General features: G+C 36.5%; 3 protein-coding genes across 3 annotated transcripts; all 3 read left to right on the top strand.

The window, feature by feature from the left end:
• Positions 1-2,925: 2,925 nt before the first annotated feature.
• Positions 2,926-3,102, top strand: LOC105994084 (keratin-associated protein 20-2-like). The gene has a single exon (XM_013027498.1). The coding sequence runs from the start codon at positions 2,926-2,928 to the stop codon at positions 3,100-3,102; it is 177 nt and encodes a 58-aa protein (XP_012882952.1).
• Positions 3,103-7,409: 4,307 nt separating this feature from the next.
• LOC105994087 (keratin-associated protein 20-2-like) lies at positions 7,410-7,592 on the top strand. The gene has a single exon (XM_013027501.1). It carries the CDS (start codon positions 7,410-7,412, stop codon positions 7,590-7,592), a length of 183 nt encoding a protein of 60 aa, XP_012882955.1.
• Positions 7,593-11,167: 3,575 nt separating this feature from the next.
• LOC105994091 (keratin-associated protein 20-2-like) lies at positions 11,168-11,350 on the top strand. Its single transcript, XM_013027504.1, has one exon. It carries the CDS (start codon positions 11,168-11,170, stop codon positions 11,348-11,350), a length of 183 nt encoding a protein of 60 aa, XP_012882958.1.
• Positions 11,351-12,734: the final 1,384 nt, after the last annotated feature.

The following is a 12,734-nucleotide window of genomic DNA, read 5'->3' as shown; positions in this document are numbered from 1 at the left end:
TACTTCCTCTCTCCTTTTTACTTCCTCTTTCTAATATCACAATTATAACAATGAACAAATAGAATTTTAATGCGGTATCAACGAGTGAAGTTAGTGCACATTTATGTGCCAGTCCTAGAACTTGAACTCAGGGCCGGGACTCTGTCCCTGAGCTTTTTTGCTCCAGGCTAGTGCTCCACCACTTGAGCCACAGCTCCACTGCTGGCTCTTTGCTGGCTAATTGGAGATAAGCATCTTACAGATTTTCCCTCTGGAGCTGGCTCAGAGCCTCCATCCTAAAAGCTCAGTCTCCCATGTTAACAGAGTCTGGCTACATTTTATGAGACATTTAATCACAATATTTCATTAAGTTGAAACACACTAGACCTGACATTTCTGTGAATTTGTTTAGTTTTGTTTTTCAGGTATACTTGGGTGAAGTTTGTACTTTTGGAAATAAATAAGAAGAGATGTTTAGTAAAAAAAAATAAAGTAAACTTGGAATAATTTCGTCTGAATGGTTCTACAGATGTTGGAGCAAAATTCATAGAAGCAGTATCTGTCTGAAGAAGAGGAGCAACTGGAGCCACAGTCACAGCAAAAACACCACAGTTCCGGAGCAACAGAGCCATTTTACAAGGCAAAGGCCTCTCCTAGCCACATATCTCCAACAGTTATTTATGGGACATAATAGGCTCATTCATTCACCCAAGAGATATCTTTATGCACATTTTCATTTGTTTCTTCACTCTGAATAGACGGATTTTACCTTGATCTTGTTTTCCATTACAGTGTATTCCTTGGGTCTCTAGAGGTAGAACTTTAGTTTCTAATGAGATAAACCCACCTATGCCTTTTGAAATTCTCATGTGATAATGAGAAAGACCCTTATCCAAATTCAGGGTTCTAACAGGAGCTACATAATGGAACAAGAGATGTTTCTATGGGGAAAAAATACCCCAAAGATTCTATTACCTGTAAAACCAAGAGAAACTTCTGATATTTGATTTGGGGAAGCAACTCCATATTATTGTCTACTTTCTGTTTACTTTTATTTATGGTAGGAACTGAAAATTACATTTCTTAGGCTCTTCTCTTAGAAGCATTTCAAGACAAAGTGTCCCAATAAAAGGCTGACAGTCAAAATTCAATATGATTGATTTGAAAAGAACAGGAAGTCCTTTTATTGAACAACGAAGGGGTGATGTATTCCTTTCAGAATGTGTGAGCCTTTACAGCAAGTTGGAGTTAGCCTCCTGAGGATTGCCTGTGTTTCCTGAGGTTTCCTCACTCAGAAGCTCAAAAGGAAGTCTCAGCTGTGGGGATGCATTTCTTCATTTTTTTTTCCTCACAAAATTTTCAGTGGTTGAATAAGCTGCTATTTCTCTTACTTTAATACTTTTTCCTATACTACTTCTAAGTCCTATTTGATGTATTTAGTTATGTCTTAATGGGCACATAATATTTAGGATATGAAAGTTACAAAATCAAATGCAAATGAATGCTCACATTTTTATTAGTCTGAAATAAAATCTCTCTGGTGGGTTTTGTTTTGGTGTTTGTCATGGAGCTTGAACTCTGGGCCTGGGTGCTGTCTCTCAGCTGTTCAGCTTAAGGCTAGTACTCTACCACTTGAGCCACAGTGACACCTAGCCTTTTCTGCTTATGTGGTGCTGAGCAATCAAACTCAGGGCATCATGCATACAAGGCAAGCACTACCACAGAGCCACCTTCCCAGCCCTCTCTGGTTGTTCTTGAAAACAAGGAATGCCCCATTTAAAATGCTTTTTTAAAAAACAATTAGCAATGGTAACATAATGTATTTCCACTAACTTGATTATCAGAACTCTTGGTGATACTTAATCTATTGATGCTCAATATAAAATGATGCCTTTATTCCCCATGTTGTTATGGCTTCTGTATTTGTTGCAGGACTGAGAGGTAATAGGATTTCAAGGCTCTGACATAATCAATGGATTAATCCTTACATTGATAATTTGATGGCATTACAGTATTGGAATTGGAGGGAAACTTTCAGAGATAAGGCCTCCTTGTAGTAAATAGGTCACTGACACACAGGATGTAGGCTATATTTTGTACAGGTCCCCTCTCAGTTTCCTAGTCATTCTGATATAAACAATATTTGCCACATAGTCTTACCACAAGGAAACCTGCCTCACCTAGTACCCAAAGCAACAGGTCCAGCACAACTTGGACTGAAGTACTAACCCCAAATAAAGCTTTTCTCTTTTTTCTCTTGTTTATGTTTACCTCATATATTTGCAGTACAAGTTGTCATCAATAAGATGGTCATTTATTTTGTGGGAAGTTTCAAATAATATTCTCTAAACAATAGATCCTGAAAAAGTCTTACATATATGTACAGAAAGTAGTAACATGTTATCAACTAATCACACTATAAAAACAGCAAGCACATTCTTCTAGAGCAAAATTCAGTAAACCAGTTTGACCAGATCAAACTGTATCCAAACAATGAAAAGGGGGAAAGGAAAGGAAGAGAAAGAGTGAAAGAAGGAAAAATGGAAACCAAAAATATTTTGGAGGAATAGGAAACAAAACAGAATGAGAGTAGAAATGGGAGAACAAATTTCAAAAATGTTTATCAAATTATATACTGAAGTCACATCTATTCGATAAATTAAATATAGGATGTGTTAAAGCCTTAGAAATGGAAGCATTTGGCTCACAAAACAGATCATGGGATTCTGATATGGGAACAAAATCGTCTCTGTTATGAGAGCCTTGTTTATGCACTAAATCGAGGTGCTCAGGATGCTGGGGGAAGCTCTCAGGGAGCACATGATGCTCACATGCCTGTGGTTCCCACCCACCACCCAGGGGTATAAAAGGCAGCTGGCACACAGACACATCCAGACTCAACAATCCCACCTTCTGCTCCTGTCACAACAGTCCACTCCTGACACCATGTGCTACTACGGCAGCTACTATGGAGGCCTGGGCTATGGCTATGGAGGCCTAGGCTGTGGCTATCGCTGTGGCTGTGGCTGTGGCGGCTATGGCGGCTATGGTTATGGTGGCTATGGCTATGGCTGCTGCCGCCCACTGTGCTGTGGAAGATACTGGTCCTATGGCTTCTACTGAGGAGTTCCCTCCACTGCTGAGCCGACTGCCTGTGTCCTCCTGTCCTGCTGCTGCTCTCTCCATGAGAAATTTTTGAATGACTTCAGAAATCTTAACTATGCATCCACTATCAGAAAAAAATCTAAATGAAATACATAGTGTTCATTCTAACCCATTATTTTCACTTGGAATTGATGATTGTTAGAAGCATTATTTTTTCATTTTGTATTCTGGGATAAAATGGGTTCAAATTTCAATCTGAATTGTTGTGAAAAGATATATTTTATTAAATAAACTATAATTTGTTACAAATATTGTGTCATATGAGTTTATAATATTTGCTATAGATTTTTGAGAGACAGGGTTGAAGTAATGAGAATCAGAGGAGAAACTTTCTAATATAATAGAAAAATGTTAATTATTTCTAACAAAAATTAAACTAAGATTAATAACTAAGAAAGAAAATGAATAGAAAGCTGTTCACTGAATTAAATGTACAAATTAATGAGCAATTTTTGGACCTAATAAAAATTCCTCCTTTATCTACTATCATTTTGAATTATAGAGAATAAGAACAATTATGTGCCAATCGTTGGCACAAAATATAACCCACATCAGAAAGAAACAGAAAGGATCATAGCACCCTGAAAACACTTCCATATCACAGAGATAAAAGGTTACCGATTTTCTTTCTTATAAATTATATTGTTTTTTAATATTTTTATTGTAAAAATAATGTACAGAGGGATTATAGTTACATGAGCAAGGTCATAAGTGCATTTCCTATCAAGCATTGTTATCTCCTCTGTTTTTCCCCTTCCTCCCTTCCCTCCCACCTCCACAACTATACTCCCCTCCCTCTTCCCCCTCCCCGCCTAAATTGTAAAGTTTGTTTTCCACATAGTGTCTTGTACATCTCATTGTTACAATGGGTCAACCTGTATTCCTATATAAGCATTTTTCCCCTTCCCCTCCCAAAATTAGAAAGATGTATATACAAGATGCAGGGTGCAACAATGAGATGTTCAAGTCGTTATGTCGAAAAAATGAACTTTACAACTTTGGCAGGGGAGGCGAAGGATGGAAAGGCATGGGAAGGGAAAACAAAGGAGAAGGCAACAATGCTTGATAAGAAATGTACTCATTATCTTGAGCACGTAATTGTAATCCCTCTGTACGGTATTTTCACAATAAAAAAAAAGATGCAAGGCACTGACATCAAATACAGTGTGAACAGGGGCTATACCGTGGGGGAGGAACATACAAATCAACAAAAAAAATCACATGGTACATTATAAATATGTTAGAAATGATAGCAAGAAAGAAAAAACCACTGTGTCCCTATCTTGGGGTTCATTTTGTTTAACATAATTTTATCTGGTCACAGGTACATAGTTTTTTACCTTTTCTGCTTGTCCCAGACATACACTATTTATTGCAAATTAGGGAAACCATAGGACCTTTGTGTCTTTGGGCCTGGCTTACTTCACTTAATATAATTTTTTTCAAGTCTTTCCATTTCATAATAAATGGGGCGATGTCATTCTTTCTGATGGAGGCATAGAATTCCATTGTGTGTTTATGTAATATATGTCCAAAATTCTTATAGATATTATAGATTTTCCTCATATATTTAACAGAAGAATAAAAAGTCTAACATATATAACTTACAGATATTTTCCTGTATCTTTTAAATCAAGTCATAAATGTCTTATGATAACAAAAGTAACATAAATTCCACAAAATATCCAGGATACTTACTTAGAGAATAGTGACATGATGATATATGTTTTCTTCTTTAATACACAGATAATTTTTCCCCAAATAGTTTGAGTTTACTCAAACAATAGATGAGAAATCCAAGACACAGAAGGTTGAGTGTACTCATTTAATTGGAGGAAATGACATTCATGTTGAATAAAATGATTTCACTTTTAATTATGCCTCCATGCATTCAGTTTAGTTTCTCTTCATTATGTTTGCTTTTTATCCTGTTCATGTGTGTGTGTGTGTGTGTGTGTGTGTGTGTGTGTGTGTGTGTGTGTGGTTTGTACACATGCTCATGAAAGAGAGAAATTGTGATGGTGAGATACAGAGAAATGGAACACATACAACATTGTCTTGAAATGTTTCCTGTTTCTGTGTACCCAAAAATTTAGACATCTGAAAATCAATTTATTTATCTAATGTCATGCAATAGTCCATGTGATTCAAAAGCCACAATTGATCAGACTACCAATTCTTGATAATATATCCAATTAATTTTTGCAATGCTGGGAATGGAGCTCAGAGCCTTGAACTCATTAGTCAAGTGTTCTATCACTTGATTCAAAGCAAACAGCCCCTCCCCACTATATTTTAGTTGTGTCAAACAGGATTGCATGCTTTTGCCCAGGCTAGTCTTGGGTTGTCTGCTCCAACTTGGCATCCAGTGTAGCTATGATTAAAGGCATATGGTACCACAGCAGGCCTTCATAGAACAAACTTTTCAAAGATACTGTAATCACAAAAATATTCTTTTATTTTGTCACTAGATATAATCATCCTTGCCTTTGTCTACGATTGACACCTTAAGTACAAGCTATGTTACAAAGCATGGGGTCTCAGAAGAGAGATAATTTCTGGCACATACATCACATGATTCTCCTTACATCTTACCTATCAGTGAGTACCGGGAATGGTAAAATCCCTGTCTGATGACAGCTGATAACTCCATATTTGGTTTCAAATTTTTCCAGATGTGATCTCTAATCACCATTTCAGAGCCATAATCTTTGATGTGTAAAAACATCTGTCTCCTACATACATTTACGCTGGAAGCCCACATTTTTCCTTGAAATTTCCTCCAAATTCTATCAATTATTACATTTTTTTCTAACAAATCTCTAGGATATTATAAAATATCCATCAGAATAATAAATTGTACACAAAGTTGAATACAGGATGTTTCATTTGATATTCAAGAACTCATAACATTTTGCCCAAAGTTATTTACCAATAAATTTTTTTCAAAATCAACACCATTGATGAAATCCTGACTGACACAATCAAGCTTCAAATTTTATTTGGACAATTACATTATATTTTATTGTTTTTATAGTTTATGGTAAAGGTGATGAACAGAGGGGTTACAGTTACATAAGTAAGGTATTGAGTACATTTCTTTTTAAACAGTTACTCCCCTCCCTCATTTTTCCTCCTTATCCCTTCCTTCTCCTTCTCCCCCCTCCAGATTGTAAAGGTAATTTCCAATGTAGTGTCTAGTGAGTAGCATGGTTGTATTATTTCACCCTTTGTCCCGCTATTCCCATGATTCCTTTTCCCTTCCACTGATAAACTTATATACAAGAAAAAGGGTACAGAAAACTAAAACAGAAAGAAAAAAATAGTAATAACTACATGCATGACATAGTAAGAACCTCTTATTTCCAATTCTTGAAGTTAATTTTGATACACTTCATATATATGGTGCTATTCACTTAGTGATTGGTCTATTGTGATCCCCTGATAAGAATATCATAGATATATTCTAGTTCTTACAAATGAGAGAAACCACGCAACCTCTATTACTTTGGGCCAAATTTGCTTTGCTTAATATATTTTATTCCTGGTTTTTCCATTTCCTTACAAATGGGACAATCTCATTCTTGTTTATTATCAAAAGAGCAGTAAATGAATCTTTAGATTAAAATTTCTTCAGACAGAGAAGAGTGGGAAATAAGAGTGTGTGGTAGTAAGGTATGAAGTAAGACAAATAGAAAGAGTGAAGAAGAAAGGGAAAAAGGAAGGCCCAAAGGATGAAGGAAGATTGGAGACTGGGATGTGTGTGTGTGTGTGTGTGTGTGTGTGTGTGTGTGTGTGTGTGTGTCCCTATTACATGTGTGACAGAGAGACAAAGACAAAGAGTGGACAAGGAGAGAGACAAAGATCAAGACAAAAAAATTGTCCTCTGGAGAAACTGAAACAAAACAATAAAAACAGAAATAGAATACCTAGTCCCATGAATGACATCCTACTGCATAGTGATGTCATGTATATTGAATTAACTAGAGTCAAAGAAAATCTTAAAAATGCAGGAGAATTTGGCTGAAAAACTGATCACAAAATCCTAATATAAAAGCTAAATCAGCCCAGCTATGAGGGCCTTGTTTATGCACTAAATCGAGGTGCTCAGGATGCTGGGGGAAGCTCTCAGGGAGCACATGATGCTCACATGCCTGTGGTTCCCACCCACCACCCAGGGGTATAAAAGGCAGCTGGCACACAGACACATCCAGACTCAACAATCCCACCTTCTGCTCCTGTCACAACAGTCCACTCCTGACACCATGTGCTACTACGGCAGCTACTATGGAGGCCTGGGCTATGGCTATGGAGGCCTAGGCTGTGGCTATCGCTGTGGCTGTGGCTGTGGCTATGGCGGCTATGGCGGCTATGGTTATGGTGGCTATGGCTATGGCTGCTGCCGCCCACTGTGCTGTGGAAGATACTGGTCCTATGGCTTCTACTGAGGAGTTCCCTCCACTGCTGAGCCGACTGCCTGTGTCCTGTCCTCCTGCAGCTCTCTCTTAAGTTTCTTCACATGAGAAATCATGGAATGTCTTCAGAAATCTCAACTGTGCATGCAACTCTCACAAAAATCATTTTGGCCTACTATTTTTTATTGGATTGTATGCTAGCTTGAAGAAATATTCTTTTCATTTTGTATTCTGTGGTAAAATGGGCACAAATTGGAATCTCAATTTTTGTCAAAATATAGATATTATTAAATAAACCATGTTTTGCTATAAATACTGTATCCTATGAGTATATATGTTTTCTGTTGGTTTTGGAGGGATGGGATTGATGCACTGAGAACTAGAGGGGATATTATCTAATACAATACAAAAGTCCCTATTATTTGTAACAAGTTATTAACTAAAGGAGAAGATGGACAGAAATCTGCTCACTGATTAAATGTACAACTGGATGAACAACTTGTTGAAATAACAAAAATGCCTCCTTTATCTCCTGTCATTTTGAATTGTAGAGAATAAGCAGAATTGTGTGCCAATCATTGGTACAAAATATAATCCACCCTAGAAAAAAAGAAAAAACAGGATGATAGCACCCTGAAAATTCTTCCTCTTCCATGTCACCAAAATAAAAGGTTACCAATAGTCTGTCATCTAAACTTGTTTTTTGCATACAAGCTAAAGTTAAAACAAGATGGAGCATTCTTCTTTATTTTGCTCTATTTAGTTTCAAAGATACAAACTCATGAGGGTAGGAGATCTTATTCTGCCTTGCCCCATCACAAGTCGAGGATACAATTCATTTTTAAGTAAAAAGCAGTTATAATTTTTTACTTTTTATATTATATCATATCAGGGAAACAAATGTGTCCATTTTGATTGAGTATTGGAACATATAAAATTTCTGAAGATAGGTGCCCGAATGCTCTTTGTGAATGGCTAAATATCAAAGGTTTTCCCAAGGTAATTATTCCAGTTCACATTCTGTTTCCAAGAGTATTTTTTTATTCTTCTTTGGGCTTGCTGTCTGAATATATTTAAGCTTTAAACAATTATTATTCCAGTGGACTCCCCTAGTTATATATCTAAGCTTATAAGTTTAGGTATTTTTACTTTACCAACAGACACATACAGAAATGGAAATGCAGACACAAAATTCTTACAGGTTTTCCACATATATCTGTCAAAACAATAACAAGCCTAAGAGACATAACCTACGCATGTTTTTTTTTTTTTTAATTAACTCTACATAAGGGATGATACCAGAAACAATGTAAATTCTAGGTAACGTCAGAACTGGCTATTAGAGCATAATCACATGATGAAATTTTTCTCTATCACTAATATAGTGGACATTTTCTCTGAGTTTACTCAAACTAATTGATGAAAAATCCACAGAAACAGTTTTGGCTATCTTTATTTCATAGGAGATAATGATGTTTTTGGTGAATAAATTGTTACCACTCTAAATTATATTCCAGTACATTTACTTTAATTTCTCTTCATTATATTTGCTGTTGGTCCTACCCTTCTCTGTGTGTTTATGTGCTTATGGGTTATGTGTGTGTGTGTGTGTATTCGTGTAAAAAAAAAAAGGCAGCAAAGGCAGATATAGAAAAATAAGAGAGAGAGAGAGAAGGGGAGGGAGGGAGGGAGGGAGGGAGGGAGGGAGGGAGAACAGAGACAGTACTGAGAAACAATACTGACTTAAGATGATTCCTCATTTTCTGCATGTCCCAAAGTTCAGTGATCTGAAATTAATTTGTTATTATAATATCATGCAATCTTCCATGTGATTCAGAAGCCACAATTGATCAGGTTATTGATTCATGATAATACATCCAATTATTTTTGGCAATGCTGGGAATAAAACTCAGAACCTTTTATTTACTAAGCAAATCACTTGATTCATGCCACCATCCCTGTTTCCCCTCTTTTTTTTTTTTGGTTGTTTCAAATAGAACTTTGTGCCTTGCCCAGGCTAGTCTTAGATTGTTATCCTCTTTCTCTGCATCTAGGGTAGCTATAACTATAGATAAACACTACCACAGTACAACTTAATACAGAAAAATTTCCCAAGACACTTTAGTCATGGAAATAGACCTCTATTCTGTCATGATATACAATCAGCTCTGTCTTTGTCTACTATTGACACCTTATGTATGGGATGAGTTAATAAGCATGGTGCCTTAGAACAGAGATAAATTCTCCCTCCATGTTACTTGTCAGTGAAGATCAGGACTGGTAAAAACCCTGTCTGATGACTGCTGATTACTCCAGATTTGGTTTTAAATTTTTCTAGCTATAATCTCTGTTCATAATCTAAGGGCCATAATTTTCAATGTGCTGACACACTGTATGAATCTCATATAAGCATTTGTACTTCAGAGACTATTTTTCATTTGAAACTTCCCCAAAATAATACCAATAACTTCACTTGTTTCTAACAAATTTCAAGAACCTCATAAAATAACCATTAGACAAGGGAATTTTACACAAAATTGAATACAGGTTGTTTCATTGATTTTCCAAATATAATAACATTTTGCCCAAAGTTATTTACCCCAGACAATATTTTAAACATCAATACTATTGATGGAATTCTAACTGGCACAGTTAGGCTTCAAACTTTATTGGGATAATTGAAAAACTATTTTAAATATCAGAACAAAGGTTTAATTTGTGCAACATATTATATGTTCTTATATGTCTACCCACTAAAAACCTAAAATACAAAAGTAAGAAGACTTTATATTTCCTTTTGTGATATTCAGTATTGTAGCATTTATAGTTCTGTCTATAAGATGACCATTTATCTTCTGGAAAGTTTCAAATAATGTGTATTAAACAATGGCTCCTGAATAAGTCTCAATCATATATAGAGATTGTAGCTAGTTGCCATCAAGTAATCATAACATAAAAAAATCACTACCTCTTGTTCCTGAGCAATACAGCCGTACATGAAAGTCGAGATGAATTTTTTTTCAAAACAAAAGAAGAGAAGGGAAGGTGATAGGGAGTGTAATAGTAAGTTGTAGATAAGAAAAAGAAAGAGCATAAAGAAGAAAAGCAAAGAGGAAGGAATGAGTGAGAGAGAAGGAATTGAGACAGACGTGTGTGTGTGCGTGCGCGTGTGTGCTTGTTGTGTGGGAGACAGTTGAAAGTGACCACAAATAATTTCCACTATGGAGAATGGAAACAAAACAGAATAAAAATAGAAATGGAATACCTATTGTCATGATTGACATTATACTGTGTAGTAAGGTCGTATGTACCGAATAAACAATATAGAATCAGTTAAAAAACACTTAGGCTGGAAGAAGAATTTGGTTCATAAACTGATCATGGAATTCTGACATAAGAACAAAATTATGCCAGTTATGAAGGCCTTGTTTATGCACTAAATCGAGGTGCGCAGGATGCTGGGGGAAGCTCTCAGGGAGCACAGGATGCTCACATGCCTGTGGTTCCCACCCACCACCCAGGGGTATAAAAGGCAGCTGGCACACAGACACATCCAGACTCAACAATCCCACCTTCTGCTCCTCTCACAACAGTCCACTCCTGACACCATGTGCTACTGTGGCAGCTACTATGGAGGCCTGGGCTATGGCTATGGAGGCCTAGGCTGTGGCTATCGCTGTGGCTGTGGCTGTGGCTATGGCGGCTATGGTGGCTATGGTTATGGTGGCTATGGCTATGGCTGCTGCCGCCCACTGTGCTGTGGAAGATACTGGTCCTATGGCTTCTACTGAGGAGTTCCCTCCACTGCTGAGCCGACTGCCTGTGTCCTCCTGTCCTATGGCAGCTCTCTCTTAGTTCCATCACATGAGAACTTTCTGAATGACTTCAGAAATCTCAACTATACATCCAACTATCTAAGAAATGCATAGAGCTCATTTTCATCCAATACTTTTTAACTTATTATGATAACTTGAAGAAAATTTTTTCACTTTACACACTGGAGTATAATGTGTTCAAATTTCAATCAGCTATTGTAAAAATATTTATGTTATTCAATAAACCATGTTTTACTGCAAATATTGCTTACTAAGAATTTATAATTTCTATCAGTTTGACATGTTTGATTAGTTGCAAGTCTGCTCTTGACTTTTGAAAGATGGGAATGAGAAAAGGGGCTAGAAAGGTGGCTCAGTGGTAGAGTGCTGGCCTCACATGCATGAGGCCCTGGGTTCGATTCCTCAGCACCACATAAGCAGAACAAGCCCGAAGTGGTGCTGTGGCTCAAGTGGTAGACCGCTAGCCTCAAGGGACAGTGCCTAGGCCCAGAGTTCAGGCTTCACGACCAACAAAAAATTAGCTGTTTCTAACAGATCCTGAATCTGACTATTAACTAAGAAAGAATGTGAACAAAAATATGAACGACAGAATGAAATGTACAATTTGATAAGCAACTTGTGGAAATAACAAAAATACCTACTTTATAAGTCATGACATTTTTGAATTGTAGAGAATAGTAGAATTATGTGCAAATAATTGACACAAAATATAACCCACCCAGGTAAAATAGAAGCATGATACCACCCTGAAAGCCCTTCCATATACTGTAATAAGAGGTTAGCAATACAGTGTCTTCTACATTAATTTTATTTGTAAATAGAGTTTAAAGAAGTGTGCAGGCCTGCTCATTTTGCTCATTTTGCTGAGATTCAAACCCAAAGAGTAACAGAACATGTTTTCCTTATTTCTATATTATCCCATGGCAGGTCTATAATGTAATTCATTTCAAACAATAAGCAATTGAATATTTTTCCTTTTTAATATTAAAACATATCAGGAAAACAAATGTGTCCATTTCTGTTGAGTGTACAAATAGACCTAAAATTTCTGGATATGAGTGCCTGAAGGTACCGTGTGAATAGATAAAAGTGAAGGTTTTCCCAAAGTAATAATTGCAGTTCACATTCTGTGTCCAATAATGCTCCTACTTCTTCCTCAGCCTTGCTAAACTTGACCACATTCAGGTTTGAAAACATTTTAATTCTAGCAGATTCCACTAATCCAATCTCATATGCTTAGACATTGTTACTTTACCAAGAAATACAGATACAGAAATGGAAATAAAACCACAAATTTCTTACATGGTGTTTCATACATTTTTCAAAATAATGAAAACTC

This window comes from Dipodomys ordii, unplaced genomic scaffold (genome assembly GCF_000151885.1).
Source record: "Dipodomys ordii isolate 6190 unplaced genomic scaffold, Dord_2.0 Scaffold104, whole genome shotgun sequence".
Classification (NCBI taxonomy): domain Eukaryota; kingdom Metazoa; phylum Chordata; class Mammalia; order Rodentia; family Heteromyidae; genus Dipodomys; species Dipodomys ordii.
The sequence above is the reverse complement of the archived record's forward strand: the minus strand, read 5'-3'. Positions and strand labels throughout refer to the sequence as shown.